Source organism: Camelus ferus, chromosome 9, assembly GCF_009834535.1.
Source record: "Camelus ferus isolate YT-003-E chromosome 9, BCGSAC_Cfer_1.0, whole genome shotgun sequence".
Lineage (NCBI taxonomy): Eukaryota > Metazoa > Chordata > Mammalia > Artiodactyla > Camelidae > Camelus > Camelus ferus.
The window spans coordinates 7,738,270-7,756,698 of record NC_045704.1 but is presented as its reverse complement, the minus strand read 5'-3'; the positions used below and the strand labels follow the sequence as shown (position 1 = coordinate 7,756,698).

Sequence of the window (18,429 nt, the reverse complement as noted above, 5' to 3'; positions counted from 1 at the left end):
AAAAAGACTTGGTCATTGTATGGAAAAGGAACCTGTTTGGAAATCCAGGAGTTTATGAGGAAAGCACTAACCATTCTCTAGACTGCTGTTCTAACCTGCAGATCCTGGATCTGAGCTGCGACGTTCCCAGCCTCCAGCCAGCCCTGCTTCAGACTGGTCCCCATGATCCATGATGACAGAAGCCAATTCCTTAATATCCTGTTGCTACTTTCCTGAATCCAGAGGTTTTCGTATAGTGACACACTCCTGAAAGTCAGGGGGAGATTGTCAACTCTGCCCTGAACGGGTTTTTCTTCAGATTGCAGGGCTTGTCCCTATACTTGCTTACAAACGTGAATAGTTATACCACCCTCTAGATTTTTTTCCAGTTGTCGAATATACTGTGCAGTGTTTAACTCAGATACTTCAGTCTGTCCATTTATCTTTATTTCAAAAATCTGAACACCAGCGTATACCGAACTCAGTGTGATTACAGTAGCATGCCCCATGCATGTGGATTCCTATTTCCGGTAATTGGCCTACTCTAGCGGGTCAGTCTATGCTAGTGGGCGGTTCTTGTGAGGTGGGTGGGGCAGTGGGCAGGGCTCTGTGCCTCCACACTTGCCTTTTGCTCTCTAAGCAGGACAGGAAAAGCTTGTTTCCCTCTGGATATTGGGGCCCTTTACCAGGATTAACTAAATGCATGGGTTTGGGTTTAGGAAAACAACGCCTTGAGTTACCTACCTTTATGGGGCCATTGCCTAACTCACTGCATTTGCAGAGTTTTTTCAAAGTTCTGTTTAATAAGCACTTGGCATAAATTCTTTCCTGTTCCAGGAGGATTTTTCTTACAATTGCATCTGGGGGATGCTGCTCATGTGTCCGGTATTAAAGAAGTTTTGCTATTTTGCATCAGTAGTGGCCTTTTCCCCTCCAGCCCTGCTAATTGATTCTTTTTAATAAACCGAATGTTTGGTTAAAAAAAAAAAAACTTGATGATTAATAAATATATGTAACTATGTTAAAAAAAAGTGTTGTCATGCCCTGTGCAGCACATAAAGGGTGCACGCCCACTGTGAAAAGATGAAGTGTGTACATGGTCTTTAAAAAGGCGCTGAAGACAGTTCCAAGTGAGGAAATTATTTTATCCTTTTCTGTACAAGAAATTTTTTTTTCAAAAAATTTTTAATTGGGGAGGTAACTGTTTATTTAATGAATTACTTATTTTTAACAGAGGTACTGGGGATTGCACTCTACCACTGCACTATACCCTCCCCTCTTGTACAAGAGATTTTTTAACCAGAGTTAACACTGATTATCTTGTAGCGCTTGAAAACTAATCTCAAAGTAAAAAAAAAAAAAAATCTCGGGACAAATATCAAATAACCACATCCAAAGGCAGCACAAAGGAGTAAGTCCACAGTGCCCACTGGGAAACCCATAAAGATGCCACCTGCATGGACTTGTCTGGACTCACCAGTTACACATCCCTGGCCCTAGGAGGGAGGGTATAGCTCAAGGGGCAGAGCGTGTGCTCGTCATCCGCAGTACCTCTGTTAAGAAAACAGGAAAGAAAGAAATCTAATTACCTCTCCCCACTCCCACATAGAAAGAAATCAAGGGCTGGCATTCTGGAGTACAGACATTTTTTAGAGCAGTGAAAATGCTTTGCATGACATTATAATGATGGATATATGTCACTATAATTTTCTCCAACCTAAGGTGAACTGTGGACTTTGGTGATTATGACGTGTCAATGTAGGGTCATTGTTAGTTAAAAAAAAAAAAAAGTACCACTCTGGTAAACGACTTTGACAATGGCTATGCACGTGTGTGTTAACGGTGTATATGCAAAATTTCTGTACTTTCCTGTCAGTTTTGGTGTAAACCTACAACTGCTTCAAAAAAAAAGTCTTAAAATTAAAAACAAGTGTTAGGGTAGACATTTTTGGCAAAACTTTTTCAGTTTTATATATATGTCTCCGTATTATACATGTGTTTTTGTGGGATTGTGATGTAAAATGTATTTTTTAGGTTAAAAAAGTTTGCAGGCGTGAGGGTGGGTATAGCTCAGTGGTAGAGTGTGTGCTTAACATGCACGAGGTCCTGAGTTCAATCCCAGTACCTTCATTAAGAAAAACAAACAAAAAAACCCTAATTACCTCCCCACTATTTAAAAAAAAAAGAATTTCACAATATTGTAAACTGACTATACTTCAATAAAAAAAAGAATGCAGAAAAAGTTTGCCACTGTCGGTTAAGTTATACCAGCAAATAAAAGCACAAATTAACCCCTCTCCCCTAAAAAAAGGAAAAGGAAAAAAAATCAAGGGCCAGGATCCTTTTGCTCTCAGACATCGCCCCCCCCCCCCCCCCCCCGAACCTGATGAGAGACCGCAGCGGGCGTGGCAGGGCGGTCTGGAAGAGGCTGCCGAGGCACCTGCTTATTCCGTTTACAGCCACCGCTGCCTGCTTTCCTTCTTCCTTTTAAGGTAATGCTGAGATGGCTTCTTAATTGTGAACCCAGGACCCCATGCACGCTATCTATGCACGCGCTCTACCATTGAGCTATGCCCTCCCGAAAGCTGTTCCGTTTTGTTTTGGGCCCTGGGGCCTGCTTGGATGATGGAGCTCTCTAGTAGGTCGCGTCCCCTAGCTCTTCTGGGCGGGATCTGTCGGGCTCTCCCCAGGGAGACAGGCTGGGCTTCCGTCTCAGTGGCATCCAGCTTGTACTGGCTGAGCACTGTCCCTCACCCGTCCTGGCACATCACCCTCGCCCTGGCCGGAGCACGGCCTGAAGATCCAAGCGGCTGGAATCTGCACATCTGGGCACAGAGGTCCCTCCATCCCCGCCTCAGCCTCCCTGGTGTCACTCTCCCCGCCAGGCACACGAGGCAATGCCCGGTGCGGGCTGCCCGGGCGCCCTAACCAGGTGGACTGGCGCTCCTGCGGACGGGCGATCATCTCAGCACGGGCTGGGCAGGCTGGGCGGGCAGACCAAGCGAAGCACCTTGGCCGTGGCTGAAGGCTGCGGTCAGGGCCCGGGACGCCACGTCTGTCCCCGTGTGCCTCCTCACAGGTGCAGCCCAAGCTCCGCCGGGTTCCAGCGTGAGCCCGCGGGACAAGTGGTGACCGGCCCGGGCGGTCCCGGCGGCGACGATGACGCGGTTCCTCTCCGTTACCTGTGCGTGTCCTCGGGGCTGAGAATGGTTCTCGTGTTCGATGCAGCATCTCTCGCCGCGTGTCTCCCGAGGTCGGCGGGGGCGGCCTGCAGGCGACGCGCCTCCTCCGCGGCGCGCACCCCCCAGCTGCCGGCGGCGGCGGCAGGCTTCGTGCCTTCACTGCGCCCCACGGCGGCCCGTGTGGCCGAAGCCAGACAGCGGAACCCTCTGCAGCTGCCCCCGCACGCACGGGGCCCCGCCCTCCCGCGGGGTGCGGGCCCGCGCTCACGTGTGGACCCGCCGGTGCTGCAGGAGGTGGGAGCGGCGTTTGAAGGCCTTGCCGCACTGGCCGCAGGCGAACGGCGTGGCGGCGGCGTGGACCACCGCGTGCTGCAGCAGGTAGGTGCTGCGGTGGAAGGCCTTGCCGCACTGGCCGCAGCGGAACGGCCGCTCGCCGGTGTGCAGGCGCCGGTGCTGCGCCAGCTCCGAGCCGCAGCGGAACGCCTTGCCGCAGTCCCCGCACGCGAACGGCTTCTCCCCGCTGTGCGTGAGGCAGTGCTGCAGCAGGTGCGCCCTGTGGCTGAAGGCCTTCCCGCAGTCCCGGCACGCGAAGGGCTTCTCCCCCGTGTGCGTCCGACGGTGGCGGAGGAACGTGGACCGGTGCGTGAAGGCCTTGCGACACTGACCGCACTCGTAGGGCTTCTCCCCGGTGTGCACCGGCCGGTGCTGGGTGAGGTAGGACCGGCGTTTGAAGGCCTTGCCGCAGTCCCCGCACCGGAAGGGCTTCTCCCCGCTGTGCGTGAGGTGGTGCCGGACCAGGGTGGAGCTCTGGCTGAAGGCCTTCCCGCACGCGCTGCACTCGTAGGGCTTCATTCCCGTGTGAACCCGCTGGTGGCGAGCCAGGTACCACTTCCTGCGAAACCCTTTCCCGCACTGCTTGCATTTGTAGACGTGAGGAACCATGGGGCCTTTTGGCGGTCCTGGTGGGTCAGGCTGGTGGAGAACAGCCCCCAGAGAGACTCTCCCCTCTAACGCCCCAGAGCGCAGACTAGCACCCGTTCCCAGACCCTCGTTTCCAAGGCTCATCTTCCTGAGGTGGGTCTCCTTGTGGGGGGCTGTCTGTGGCCTCAGCTGATCCCTCTCCACTTCCAGAATTCCCCCTGGATCCCTGGCCTGCCCCGACCTGGAGCACCTTGAAGATCCCAGAGTCAGGCTTCCCCGGAGCAAGGCTCCCTCGGACAAAACCAGCTGCGAAGTGCTTGGCTCTCTGGTCTGAGGTTCTGCTCTGTCACCTGAAGAGAATCCAACACACAAAGGGACTGGTAGTAAAGCAATACACGAGAGAAAAAAGCAGCACTTCAGTGGACAGATGAGGATACTTCCTGTGTTTTTACATTGATGTAATCTAGATTTCCAGTGACTTTTTATGATCCTCGTACCCTGACACCACTAGAGGGAAAATCCGGACAGTAGCCTGGGCCAGGACACAGAGAACCGGAGGGGAGACTCCTCCCACAGCCCAGAGTAGGAGAGGGGGACAGTCTTGATAATACAGTCCGGGGAGCATCTGTTCCAAGGACTGAGGTCCTGCTGCTATGAAAGCTTAGGGAACTGACACCTAACAAGACTGGGAAGGAAAAGGTCATCTTCCCTGGGAGGATCTCAAGAGCTGGGTCCTAATGGGAAGTCAGAGTCTCCAGAAAGAAGGGGCACTGGCTGAACAGGAGGAGGAAGCCTGGGTACATTCACCCTTGGAGACCGTGTGAGACTTAACAACGAAAATGGCTGCCACGAGGCATCACCTCACACCAGTCAGAATGGACATCGTTAAAAGCCCACAAATGACAAACGCTGGAGAGGGTGAGGAGACAAGGGAACCCTCCTACACTGATGGTGGGAATGTAAATTGGTACAGCCACTGTGGAAAGCAGTATGGAGGTTCCTCAAAAACTGTACAAACAACTCTTACCGTATGATCCAGCAATCCCACTCCTGTGTATATAACCAAGAAAACTCTACTTTAAAAAGACACATGCACCCCTATGTTCATGGCAGCACTATTTACAATAGCCAAGCCATGGAAGCAAGCCAAATGTCTACTGACTGGATAAAGAAGCTGTGGTATGTGTGTGTGTATGTGTGTATATAAATTGGGACTTTGGGATTTGCAGATACTAATATATATAAAATAGATAAACAACAAGGTCCTACTGTGCAGCACAGGGAACTCTATTCAATACCTCGTAGTAACCTAGAATGAAAAAGCATATGAAAACGAATATATGTATGTATATGTACGACTGAAACATGATGCTGTACAAAAGAAACTGACACAACATTGTAAACTAACTATACTTCACTTTAAAAAAAAAAAAGAAGGAAATGGCAGCAGGGAGGGTGTAGCTCAGTGGTGAGTGGGTGCTCAGCATGTACAAAGTCCTGGGTCCAATCCCTCGTACCTCCATCAAAATAAATAAGTTAATTAATTAACAAATAACCTAATTACCTCTCTTCACAAAGAAAATTTAAAAAATAAACCAAACCACTGCTTTTCTTGTTTTCATACTCACACATATTTAGAGCACTCTATTTTGTTGTTTTGGTTAAGAAAACTTAGCATTTCTTAAAGAAAACCAACCCCATTCAAGTTGTCTATTAATTCTGTCAGCTTCTATCTTTGTTATTCATAAATCTCTTCATACTGTTGTGTTTTCCCCCTGTTTAACGACTGATACAATATCCTAAACACAAGGATATTTTGGACTTAATACCTTGAGTGTAATAAGAATGGCTTAAGAAAAAAAAAGAAAAAGAGAGTGAAGACGCAGGTTCCCCAAGAAGGCAAAGGTACCAAGCAGGCTCCAGCAGAGGAAGTGGACGCGATCAGAGGAAGACATCCTCTGTGGGGTGTGGGGGGACCATAGGGGAGAGACAAAGGTGAGTCTTCAAGGGCTCAGGAGCAAGACACAGAAGGACACAGCCTTTATTTTTACTTATTTATTTAATGTCTTTGCAGGGGGAGCAGTTAGGCTTATTTACTTAATTTATCTATTTAATGGGGGCACTGAGGATTGAACCCAGGACCTTGTGCACGCTAAGCACGAGCTATACTATCCCCATGCCTTAATTTTTCTGATGCTGATTTTAGCTAAGACACCAGCGATGGAGGATGTGAGAAGATCTGGAATGTGTCTGGGTGGCCACAGGGCAGGTGCAGGGACGACTGCTGATCAGAAGCATAGAACAGATGTGCAGAGACCTGGTGGAGACTCTGGCATCATCTGAGCAAAGGATGATGCAAGCCTGGAGGAGGGTGTTGGTGATGGATTCAGGACACATGGACAACATCCAATGGGCAGGGCTGGGGATGGACAGATGGAGGCAGAGACCCTGTCTGAGGTGTTTCCAATGTGTTTTTGTTTGTTCGTTTGTTTGTTTTAAGCAGAGAAAGGTTTACTGCAAGGGTCAAGCAAGGAGGACAGGCGGGTCAGGTTCAAAAGACCCAAACTCCCAATCTTCTCATCTGCGCAGATGGCAGGAGGTTCTCAGAACTGGGCACGGGGAGGCGTGGGCAGGATCACGGGTGTCTTCTAAGGTCTGATGCACCTGAGGTGCCGCTGAGACACTAACATGGAGACTCGGGATTAAGGAAATGGGGGTGGAGGAGTGGCGACTGAAACAGAGGGCCTGCGGTGGAGCTGGCTGAAGACACTCAGGCTGGCCGAGAAGCCGAAGGACCACTGGAGAGACTCGCTCCGGATTATTCCAGTCACAGTTAGCAGCACGGATGTGGGGCCAAAAAAGCCAACATCTCCTTGGTGTCTTTTCGGGCAAGAGGGGCAGGAAGACTGTCCAAGGGGCTGCTTCTGAGTGTCTGATGGACAGACAGGAGGATGGAGAGATGGACGGAGAAGGTGGGCAAGGGCTCAGTACAGAGCACAGCATAGATCCTAACCTCAAGGGGAAGAGAGGCCTTTTCCCTCTGAGTCCAGAAGCCCAGGAAAAAAGGCACGACACCGCCGCCACTGCCGACGGTCCACACATCACACGGGTGCATGGAGAGCTGGCCTCTGCCGGCCTCTCCGAGAGGCCGGGCGCTATCCTGAACGGCTTGCTGCATTGTCTCATCACAACTTCGACCAGCGCTCACCCAGAAACGATCCTCACTCTGACTTTCTGAGAGCGGGGAGCGTACAGTAGCCTGAGGTCACAGAAATCAAGCCCACCGGCCCCCCGGGCACACGGCTACCCCGCACTCTCCAGTCCTGAGCACCCAGGTGCAGCCAAAGGCCCAGTTCTTGTCAGTGGAATTTCTGCGAGCAAAGTACAGGAGCGTCTGGGTGTGACCCCCGACCTCGCTTCCCCTCCGCCTGCTGGATGGAGCTGGACCGACCTTGAAGCTAGACAATGATGGTGGAAGGTGCCTGGGTCTCTAAGTAACGGCATGGGCCAGGGCTGACCTGCTGATGCACACGATCCTTTGATGTGAGAGAACAACCAGACTCTGCAAAGAGTTCCCTCCAGAAGGTGAGAGGCTTGGGTCCCCGTGCGTTCCAAAGGCTGCCCTGAATCCACTGTCCCGGCGAGCTCCCGGTTCCTACCTGGACATGTGCTCCATGAGAGGCCCCTCGTGACTGTCCATACCTTTGGCCCAGGCTCCAGCAGGTGCATCAGCTCTGCTTTGGGAACTGGATGCCCTGTTGATGGAGGAAGAAACAGCACATAAGTGTTTGGATGAGAAGAATGAAAACCCCTCCACTCTGTCTGGTACTTCAGGACAGAAGTGAGACCGTGAATGTAGCTGCCCCCTAAGGAAAGACCATGTTGATGGGTAACCTGGAAACCAAGGGCAATAATACCACTCCTGGGCCACATCTGCTGTCGAGGGCGGTGCTGTCTGTCTACACAACACCGCTGCCCTTGAACTTCATCAGGGGAAGCCGACCCCATGCAGGTGCACGTGGCTCTCACACACAACCCCGGGATGCTGGGATGGTCAGCCCTCCACCCAGGACATGCTTCCTAACTCACCTAAGTCAACTGGTCCTCAAACACCTTGTGCTTCAAAACTCCCCATGGATGCCCAATCCCAACCTCAAACCAAAAGAAACAGAACTTCTTAGGGTCAGACCTCGGCATCGCTATTTCTGAAATCTCCCCAGGAGATTCTAACGCCCAGAGAGGACTGAAGTCCATTGGTGGAAATAAATCGGCCAATGGCATCCCTGGTCATCAGTCATCTGAAGGAGGCAGGTGACCTCAGCTGGCCTGTCTTCTGAAGAGAGTCTTTATCCCAACGTGGGACAAGAGGGCTGAAGACGGGGTCTCTGCAGCATCCTCCACCCCCACCGCGAAGCTGGCCCGAGGAAGAGGGGGACGCCAGCCCAGGAAGAAGAGCAGCAGAACCTTCGTGCCACTGATGATGTAGCTGCTGCTGTGGGGGCCCTGGGGCTTGTCCTGAGTTGAGGTGGTAAATTCCCACCCAACGGGGAAGCCACTCTAAGTCACTTTTCTGTTACATGCAGCCAAACGCATCTCAACAAAGATGGAGGGGGGGTTCTGTACCGAAGCCCAGGGACTGAGGTTCCAGGAGCCACCCAAGTCTCAACTGGCAGGTTCTGATTCTCAGCCCAGGATTCACTCCAACAGGTCACAGTACAGGTCACCAATGTGTGCTATGTGCCGGACACCACGCTCAGGGAGCGGGCAGAGGAAAGGTGAATCGGCCGGGAGCTGTGCACTCTCTCCCCTCAGGGCCTATTCTCCTGCTGGTTCCTCCACCTGGAACCTCTCCTCACCCTCCCTCCCAATGCTCAGCCTTCCAGTCTCAGATCCAACATCACTGCCTGAGATGCCTTTTTCGAATCATCCATGATAGGTTATGGCCTCCTGGATATACACTCCTGAATTCCTTATTTTTCCTTCTACAACTCATCACACTTCATCTCAGGTTTGATGTCTATAGATACAGCAAGTTTCTACTGTACAGCACAGGGAACTATGTTCAATATCTTGTATTAACTTATGATGAAAAAGAATATGAAAAAGAATATATGTATACATATGACTGAAACATTATGCTGTACACCAGAAATTGACACAGCATTGTAAACTAACTACATTTAAATTAAAAAAAAAAAAAAAAACTACAAAAAACCTCTAAAAAAAAAAAACCGATGTCTGCCTCCACAATGAAACTCAGTGTCATGGGTCTGCAAAGCACACACAGTGATGGATGGCTTCTCTTTAAACTGGCCCCCTTTTAAAATTTTTCCTGAACAGTTGACAACACTTCTTCGCTTTGGTAAATGAGCAAAGTCAATTTCACTTTCCATAAATGGAAATTTACCATCAAAATACAACAATGAAATCAAAACAATGCCATTAAATGGCGGGGGTGGGGGAGGTACAGCTCAGTGGTAGAGGGCATGCTTAGCATGCACCAGGTCCTGGGTTCAATCCCCAGCACCTCCATTAAAAATAAAGAAATAAATAAACCTAATTCCCCACCTCTCCCAGAAATGGCTGAGTAAAGAAAATACTAACATTATTTTTTTTTTAATGCCATTTAAGGCCCCAGGGAGTTCATGTAGACTGCTCAGGGCTGTGAGCTGAGGCTGTTCCTTCCTTGAAAAGAAAACTTAACCATTAGGGGACACGGAATCCTCACCCACTCTCACTGATTTGAGACTTTCTCCTGACAACGATCAGCATGTGAGACAGAGAAGGTGAAAGGACTGGCTTCTGCAGGGGATATCCCATGGCCTTTCCTACACTCCTGTGCACCTTCCAAATCACCTCCTGCCCAGTGGAGGGTCATGGCCCAGTGTCAGAAAGTGTGGTAACAATATTAGCACTTCTAATCGAGACTGTGCTGTTCAGAAGATCCCTGGGTGGCACCAGTGACAAATGACAAGCAGGGGTCTGCCTGACTCACCCTCCCTTCTGAGAACAGCCCATCATCCACGGCCCCTGTAACAGGGCTGTGAGACCTGACCCACCAGGCTGGTCCAGTCAGCTTCCCTCCTGTGGAACCTGGAACGGGGACCTCAGACTGAGGCCTGGGTGTGCTAGGCACTGGGATGAAAGTTGGTGTTCAGAAGGAAGTTTCTATCGCACTGATCCCTGATACAGACAGAGGGAGACCAGAAAACTGCAGGGCCTGTGGGGAGGAGGGAATGTGACTCCTGTGACCCTCTTTATTGGCCAGGAAACAAGAGGAGGCTGCGGTCCCCCTCAGGTGTAAGACATGAGCACTTACCCAGTGACACCAGGAGCCCACAGGTCTCCAGCATCACCTCCCGATACAGGGTCCTCTGGTCCAGGTCAAGTTGCCCCCACTCCTCCTGGGTAAAAGTCACGGCCACATCCTTGAAGGTCACCAATACCTGGAGAGTCAAACAAAGGTCATGGGATTGGCCCTGTGCCCTCGGATGAGATCAAGCTTATTACTCAGGTGCTGGTTAGGGTGCAGGGACTCAGGCCTGAATCACCGAGGCCTCCTGTGGGCCAAGCTCTGTGCGGGACTCAGGGTGAAGGTGGAAGCAGCCTTTGGATATAAGGCAACTGTGGCTCAGAGAAAAGCCTCCCCTAGGGGAATCTACCAGCAATGACACAGACAACGGTGTTCTGTGAGGACGGTGGAGGGGCAGAAGGTAAGTGCTCTGGGAAAAATTTCATGAGGGCAATTCCGACAATGATCACGGCAGAGGCAACAGCTGAGCCGCCCTGGTCCTCACCGTGCACCTGTCCTGGGCTGAGGGCTTCACATGCTCAGGTAAAGTGACTAAAGCTCCCTGGCTCTGGAGCCAGAATTCCAGGGTCTGAATCCAGGCTCTTGAATCTGTCACTGCTGACTGTGTGACCCTGGGGCGGGCATCCCACCATTTCTCTCAACATCCATTTCTGCACCAATACAGGAAACAATTCCCACTATGCCAATTCTGAGAACTAAAGAGAAAGTGTTCACACAGCAGATGCTGGCACAGCTCAATGTATCTTGTGAATTTTTTTCTAATCCTCTGCCAGCCCCTGAGCTAAATGCCAAAATCACCTGCGTGTCACAGTCGGAGGCCTGAGGGTCAGGCAGCTCTAGAAAGTCACCCACAATCTCAAATTTAAGGAACAGAAGTGGACATGGAATTGAACATTCAGCAAAATCCAGAACACAGTTGTCAGAGTTGTCACATGGGCAGGTGGGGGCCAGGGGTACCTCGGCCAGAACTGACACAGCCAGGAAAAAACTATCCAAAGAGGTGATACTGATGCACAGGAAGAGTGAGGAGAGACAGCCCTGCAGAGACCTGAGAACAGGGCCCCACACAAAGGAAAGTGCAAGGGCAAAAGCTGTAAACTGGGGAGGAGTTTGGCAAGTTCAGGACCTCCTGGCCAGGTGCAGTGAGCTGGCTAAGAATGGAAAGGAAAAAGGCCTGGAGGCAGGCAAGGGGCACAGCCAGCAGAGCTCTGTGGGTCCCGCTTGGGAGGAAGATTGTATTTATTATAAGTGTGATGAGACCACCTGTTGGGGAGACCCAGTCATTCATTTAACCATTTGTTGAGTACCTTTTACAAGCCCAGGCACTCACAATCCCGGGCTGGAAAGAGATCCTAAACAAGCAACTAAGTAAACGAGCAAGACAATGTCAGAGGGACCTAAGATGCCAAAGTCAAGAAAATAGACTGAGAAAACTAAAGAGGTTACAGTCTGCTGTAGATGGGGCACTGGAAAAGGCCTGTTTCAGGACAGCACACTGGAGTGAGTCTGAAATAAAGTGAGGAGGGGAGCCACGTGGACGGGAGATTAACAAATCAGACAGGTCCTGACAGTCAATGAGGACTAGGATGAGGGTACTCAGGGTGACGGCTATGGACTTACCCAGGACCTGCTGTGCTTTCGTGTCCAGACGGACACCACACTCCTACACACTGTCCTCAATGACCATCTGAGTGGACTCACTTATCAACATAACTGAATCTCAACAGGAAAACAGATTCACGACTGTCAGTGGGAAGCCAGTTCACCTGCTCTAACCTGAAAGATAAAATTCCCTGGCCTTCCTGGCCCCCAGCCTGTCCTGACACCCATTCTGTCCTAGCAGAACCGCTATAACCAAACTGCTGCAGGCTACTCCTGGCTCTTCCCCTCCCCAGCTCTTTTCTTCGTTGAGATTACAGGACAGAGAAGCCCAAGGGTCAGATTCCCCCGGAGATGGGCCGCTAAGATCAGTGTAGGCCCAGGAGGCACTTCCGCGGAGAAAGAGCCAGAGCGATGCTCCCTGGACTGTGCTGGACACCAGGGAACACACCACCCACGTCCCTTTTCTAGTTCCCTTAACCCAGGTGCAGAAACTTTAATCTTCCTATTTTATAACGGAGAAAAGAGAAGCCAAGGCAGCAGGGGAAGGTGCTCGAGGTCACAGCCTTGGGAAGGAACGTAGCCGCAACACACAGAAAGGTCTCGGAAATGTCCGGCCTGCGCTCCTCCCCGCGGGTTGCTCCACGCAAGCAGGAGGGATTCCACACGGCATGCCACTGACTGTCAGAAACGACCCTCCCCCGGAGGCCCTGGGCTGGACTCCGACCTGGAGCACAAGGGACCCCTCCGGAGGCGCGACGAACAACGTCCTGGAGAGCACACGGCGAAGAGTCCAGGACAGCGCCGGCCGCGCAGCAGAGCGCCTGGGCCTCGCGCTGGGGGTCCGGGCGGGCGTGGCCTGGCGCGCCGTCCACTCACCTGCGCCGGGGTCACCAAGGCCGCCATCGGGCCGCGGGGAGGCTGGGGCCGTGCGAGGGAGAGGGGTGGGTCGGGGGCTCAGCTGACCCTCCCCGCGGTCACACAGGCGCACGGGGCTCCTCCTTGCGGTCCTCCCCGCGCGGTCCCAACGCCGAGCTAGAACTCACCGACCAGAGACAACCGCCCCGACGCCAACAAACGCCCACCCCAACGGCGCCGGAAGCCCCACCCCCGACAGAACCGTCCGCGACGCCCCTTTCCTGTGACGTCACCGGTCCGGCTGGCACCGCCTTCCTGTGCAGCACAGCCTTCTGGGTAATGTAGTTTTTCTCTGTATCTGTCCAGGAGAGGGAGTCTCTGCCTCTTTAGGACCTCTGGGCCCAAAGACGTGGCCTCTGACACTGGAAAAGAGACTGCAAAGGCTCTAATGAAGGCGAGGCATCGGATGTTCTAAAGGAGACGCACCCAGATTTCCCGGTTGTGTTTTCGGTATCTTGTATTTAAGATGCTCCTAACCGAGCAAGTGGACACATTGTACTGTAAACTTTTGAAGCTTCATATTTTGCTATCCTCACAATTATGTTATGAGCACCCCGCCCAGGTGAGCTAGTATACCAGTGTTATAAGGCTGGCCCCTGACACAAGTTCCCCTTCGTGTCCTCCCCTGTGACCTAGTGACATCTCAATGCACCAGTGAAATCCACTCATGACATTTGCCTGCATACTCCCCTGACGCCCAATAATGGCACTTGTCTCGGGGTCTCACTCTCTCTCTCCCTCCGGGATCTGGTCCTGCTTGGTTGAAGCCTCCTTACATGATATCATGATACCCTTAAGATATAGTATACCTTAAGTCATAGGCGTGAACAATAAATTCCTTGTTACTCTTCAGAGATATGCAGACTGAAGCTTTACAATAATTTTGTAAGTTTCATTATGTTTGCTCAGGGTCAGGTGAGAAAGGACTTCACACATGGCCATTACTGGTATGTTGGGGAAGAAGAGGTTAAATGTGCCTGAAACAGACGGATAATAGAAAAATTTTGCTTCCTATAAATTTTTAAATAAACTTCTGAAGCCCTAAGAACTTTGTGTTCAATATATAGAATACATTTATTTTATGAAAAAAGACAGAGCTTTGACATAAATTATAATTTTAAGCTTATGTTATTATCCAAGTATCTGTATATTTTTTTCTGTCCTTTCTCTTTTTTGAACATATATTCCCTTTAAGGGAGACATTACATTGTAGACTGCATTCAGCAAACAGGAACCAAAGAAAAATCAGAATGAGCACAGTGTGGTGCCACTCAGTCACCAAGTGCATGCTTTCAGCAGTTGGCAACCAACAAGTATTATCGTATTACTCTTCAACTTTACATAGATCAAATCTTCAGAGATAATTGTGTAGGCCTCCATACGTGCAGTCAAGGGACAAGAAAGAATATAGGTCAGCCAGGAACATGACGGGGAAATGGATGATGGCTGTCAGGAGACCCAGAAGAAAGTAGATATGTGTAGTTTCCCACATAAAAAAACTCTTCCCTACATTGAAAACATCTCAGTGTTTGTGTTGCAAGCCCAGCACGCCCAACTACTTTTTCCATATATTATTTCTGAATCAATTTCCTGAAGTGCATACTGCTATGGTCTCGACATTTCTGTCCGCCTCAATTCATTTGTTCAAAACCTAATGCCTAATGTCATGGCATTAGAGATAAGACACTTAGTAGGCAGTTAGGTCATGAGGGTTCTATCATCTTAAATGGAATTAGCGCCCTTATAAAAGAGCCCCCAGATTGTTTCCTTCCCCTTCTGACATGTGAGGACATAGCAAGAAGGACCTTTCCTATGAACCAGGAAGTGGGATCTCACCAGACAGTGAAACTGCAGGCACCTTGAGTTTGGACTTCCAGCATCCAGAACTGTGAGAAGTAAATGTCTACTGTTTATAAGCCAATGAACCTATGATATTTTCTCCTAGCAGTTTGTATGACTAAAACAGATAAAATTAATATTAAAATATGGGACTTATCTGAAAAGAAGAGCCACTAATCAAATGTTTTGCTATTACGACAGAGGCTGCCACGATCACAGTCTGAGCACGTGTGCAACGGGAGCATCGTATCCCCGAGATAAACGTTTGCTTATTGTCTGAGGATGAGGTCAGTGCTCCTATTAATTATCCTGAAAACTGCCAAATAGAGTGAGGGGAACAAGCTCTGGCCTACTTTTTCTGTACAAACTGTTTTTTGAGGTAAATGAACAGAAAATTATTGAAAATTCTTCTTTATAGAGGATTTCTAGTTTATAAATGCAGAAATAGCCATCGAAGTAGGGTGCAAATGTTTCAACAGCTTATGAAATAATCAACTACCCAATGATCGTCAGTGCATGCTGACGCAGTAGACTAGTGACACATGGCAGATTGTACTGGAGAGAAACACTAATAACATTGGAACCCAATTGCAAAAGAGAGACGCCAGACCTGGAGGGCACTGATGACAGACACTACTCGGGGTCCTGCCTGGCTCAGTCGCTCTTCGGAGCACAGCCCATCCCTCACTGCCCTGTTATATGGACAGTGGGGGCGAGCACCTCAACCAGGCTGGGCCAGTCAGCCTCTCTCTTGTGGATTCTGGAACAAGAACCTCAGACCGAGGACAGACTGTGCCGGGCACTGGGGTGAAGGTTGTGTTCAGAAGGCATGTTTCCTGTCTGACGTCTCTGGTTGCAGAACCAGGAAGAGCAGGCAGAAGGAGACCAGAACACAGCGCACAGCAGGGCAGTGGGTAGAGGTAGGAGGCCTGAGAGGCTGTGCTTACCAGCCAGGAATGAGCAAAAGGTTGATCAAGGAGGAAGCCTTGGGTTGCCCACATGGCAGTTACCAAACAAGACTAGGAGTTCAGAGTTCTCCATCACGAGCCCCTACAGTGTCCTCTGGGCCAGGTCCAGATGCCCTTATGTCTCCTAGGTGAAGGCACAGTCATATCATTTAAGGTCACCAATGTCTTGAGAGACAGAGGTGGCCATTTGGCCTTGGGTTTTTACTATTACTCACTCACTGGGAAAGGTGGAGAGAGCCCTGGTCCTGAATCTCTGAGGCTTCCTGAGGGATGGGTTCTGTGCTGGCCTGGAGGACTAGGGCCATGTGGCTTGTACCATGAATGGAATTGTAGCTGATAGAGGTCTCTGATTTGAGAAACCATTTCCGAGTCAATTCAAAACATAACAGTATGTGAAGCAATGCAATCAAATGCCGCAGTCAAAAACACCTGGTATCCAAACAGAATTAGCCAGTAAGGAGACAGGAATTTAATACATAATTAGCAGCAAAAGAAACCAACTGAACAGAAACACACAAGAATTATCAGACAATGACATCAAAAGAGCTTTTATAAATATCCAACGTTTGTTCCTGGAAGTCTACAGAAGAAAGATATTCATGAAGGTTACCCACTTACCTTCATCTAAGCAAGCAACAGTTTAAGTTGTCAACTGTCCCCTACTTTTTCTGTACAAACACAGTATCCATGAACAATCCCAGCAGTCTCTTGGTGAAAATCAATAAACTGATGCTAAATTATTATGTAATGCCAAGAAGTTAGAATAAATTAAATGCTTTTTTTAAAAAACCAATATGAAAATATTTCTCTTCTTTTTTAAAAAAATTTGCCATATATCTACACTAATTGTAGAGCAATGGGAAAGTATAGAGCACCTGGATATATCCAAACCCTAATAATGCCAATTTTTCTCCAATAAAGTTGCCAAAGGCATTTAAAGGGAAAAGGAGAACAGTTTCAACAAATTGTCCTGAAAAATCATATGGTGAGACTTACGTGAAAAATAAATTAAAAAATGTAAAGCCTCCCCTCAAATCATTTACCGATTAATTTGAAATGGATCCTACACAGTTCTTAACGTCAGAGCGAAAACACAGTATAAAAGGTAACACAGGAAAAATGCTCTTTGTCCTTGGTTCAGGGAAATCATTACTTTAAAAACAGAAAGATCGTCAACCAAGGAAAATAAATCATCTGAAGTTAATCAAAATTAAAACTTTGCAGCGCAAGAGACAGTTAAGAAAGTAGAAACTCAAGTCGCAACCTGGGGAAAGATACTTGCAAGAAATATACCTGATAAATGACTGTAATTCTTAATATATAAATAGTTCTTATAATAATAACAAAAGATTACACTTTAAAATGTTCAGAAAAGCTTGGAAGGTGTATATCACAGAAGAAGTATAGATGGTAAATAAGAAAATGAAAATGTGCTTCTTGTCATTACTCGCCATCATAAACACAATTTAAAGCCACAGTGAGGGAGTACCACACAATCGTTGGAATGACTAAAATTCAAATATTAAATTGATGACGATGTAAAACAGCCACAGCTCTCCTGTATTTCTTGAGGGAATACTAATTGATAAATAACTTTAGAAATACTGTGCTACTCTCCTTAATGCTACCCATACACACATCCATGATTTAGTAATCTCACTTGTAGGGTCTATCCATACGAAAAATGAAATCATACGCTTCAGAAATACTTGGGGGAAATTATTCACAGTAATAACAGCTTCATTCACAAGAGCCAAAAAGCAATATAATGTTTGTGATTTTACTTTTTTTCCCCTGTTATGGGTTAAAATACCTAAACCAATCTCAAGAGAGTGGCTCATGCTAAGATCCAAGTCCGCATGCTGAAACCTACCTCAATTTCTATTTCTTACAAACATCTGGCTCTTTTAGGAGTGGAAACCCAAGGCCGGCCAATCGGAATATGCCTGCTTAGCTTTATATTTTCATTGCCCAAGTCCAAACTCCCCTTTGCCCCCTATAAGAAAAGTAACTGTGCTGTTTGACTTCCTTGTTCTCAGGTAATTTTATCTTTATAATCTGCGTATTCTGAATAGCTCTTCTGAACACCTTCTTGTTGTCCAGACTGGAGCGTCCCAGTTCATGAGTTGCTACTAAAAGCCAACCAGATACCAAAATTCAGGTCTGTGAAATTTTCTTTTAACATACATGTGTCTAGACTTTTTCCCTTCTTTTAATAGATTTCTATGGTCTGAATTTATAAAATTCAATTTTACATTCAATTCTTGAAATTTTATTTCTTTGCTTCCCCACCACCCACGTTTTTGGCAGGTATGGCAATGCTACTTAGACATACCTGACATGTGTCCTTCTTGTTACACTTATTTAGGTATCAATAGAAAGTAGTTTTTTGCACAAAGACACAGTTTTGTAGTTACTGTATAATATCAAACTCATCTACAAACTGATTTTAATAGATACCCAGTGATAGTTCATGATATTTACTAATTTCTTCAGTGTTAGCAGTGTTTGGTAATGTCAGACTTACTGAGTCTCATCAATCTGATTGGTTTCATTTGCATTTGTATTTTCCTGATGGAAAACAAGGTTCTTTCAAAAAATTTTTAGTTTGTTTCTTGTAATTTTGATTTCAAGTTGGCATACAAGAATTTTGCCTTTTTGGGTTTTAAATCTCTCATTAATGTTAATACTTATTGAACTCATTTATTAT

The 18,429-nt window shown here is 48.3% G+C and overlaps 1 protein-coding gene across 1 annotated transcript; it reads right to left on the bottom strand.

The window, feature by feature from the left end:
- Window positions 1-408: 408 nt before the first annotated feature.
- Window positions 409-13,100, bottom strand: ZNF550 (zinc finger protein 550). Its single transcript, XM_032485465.1, has 4 exons — window positions 12,874-13,100; window positions 10,402-10,528; window positions 7,742-7,837; window positions 409-4,432 (listed from the first exon to the last, which is right to left on the bottom strand). Exons 1-4 carry the CDS (start codon window positions 12,898-12,900, stop codon window positions 3,426-3,428), a joined length of 1,257 nt encoding a protein of 418 aa, XP_032341356.1. The 5' UTR covers window positions 12,901-13,100; the 3' UTR covers window positions 409-3,425.
- Window positions 13,101-18,429: the final 5,329 nt, after the last annotated feature.

Coding starts and splice junctions, on each gene's coding strand:
- ZNF550 (XM_032485465.1), bottom strand. CDS start 12,900: ATGGCGGCCTTGGTGACCCCGGCGCAG. Junction 10,529..12,873: donor CCTTGGTGACCCCGGCGCAG/GTGAGTGGACGG, acceptor TTGACTCTCCAG/GTATTGGTGACCTTCAAGGA. Junction 4,433..7,741: donor CTCATGGAGCACATGTCCAG/GTAGGAACCGGG, acceptor GATTCTCTTCAG/GTGACAGAGCAGAACCTCAG.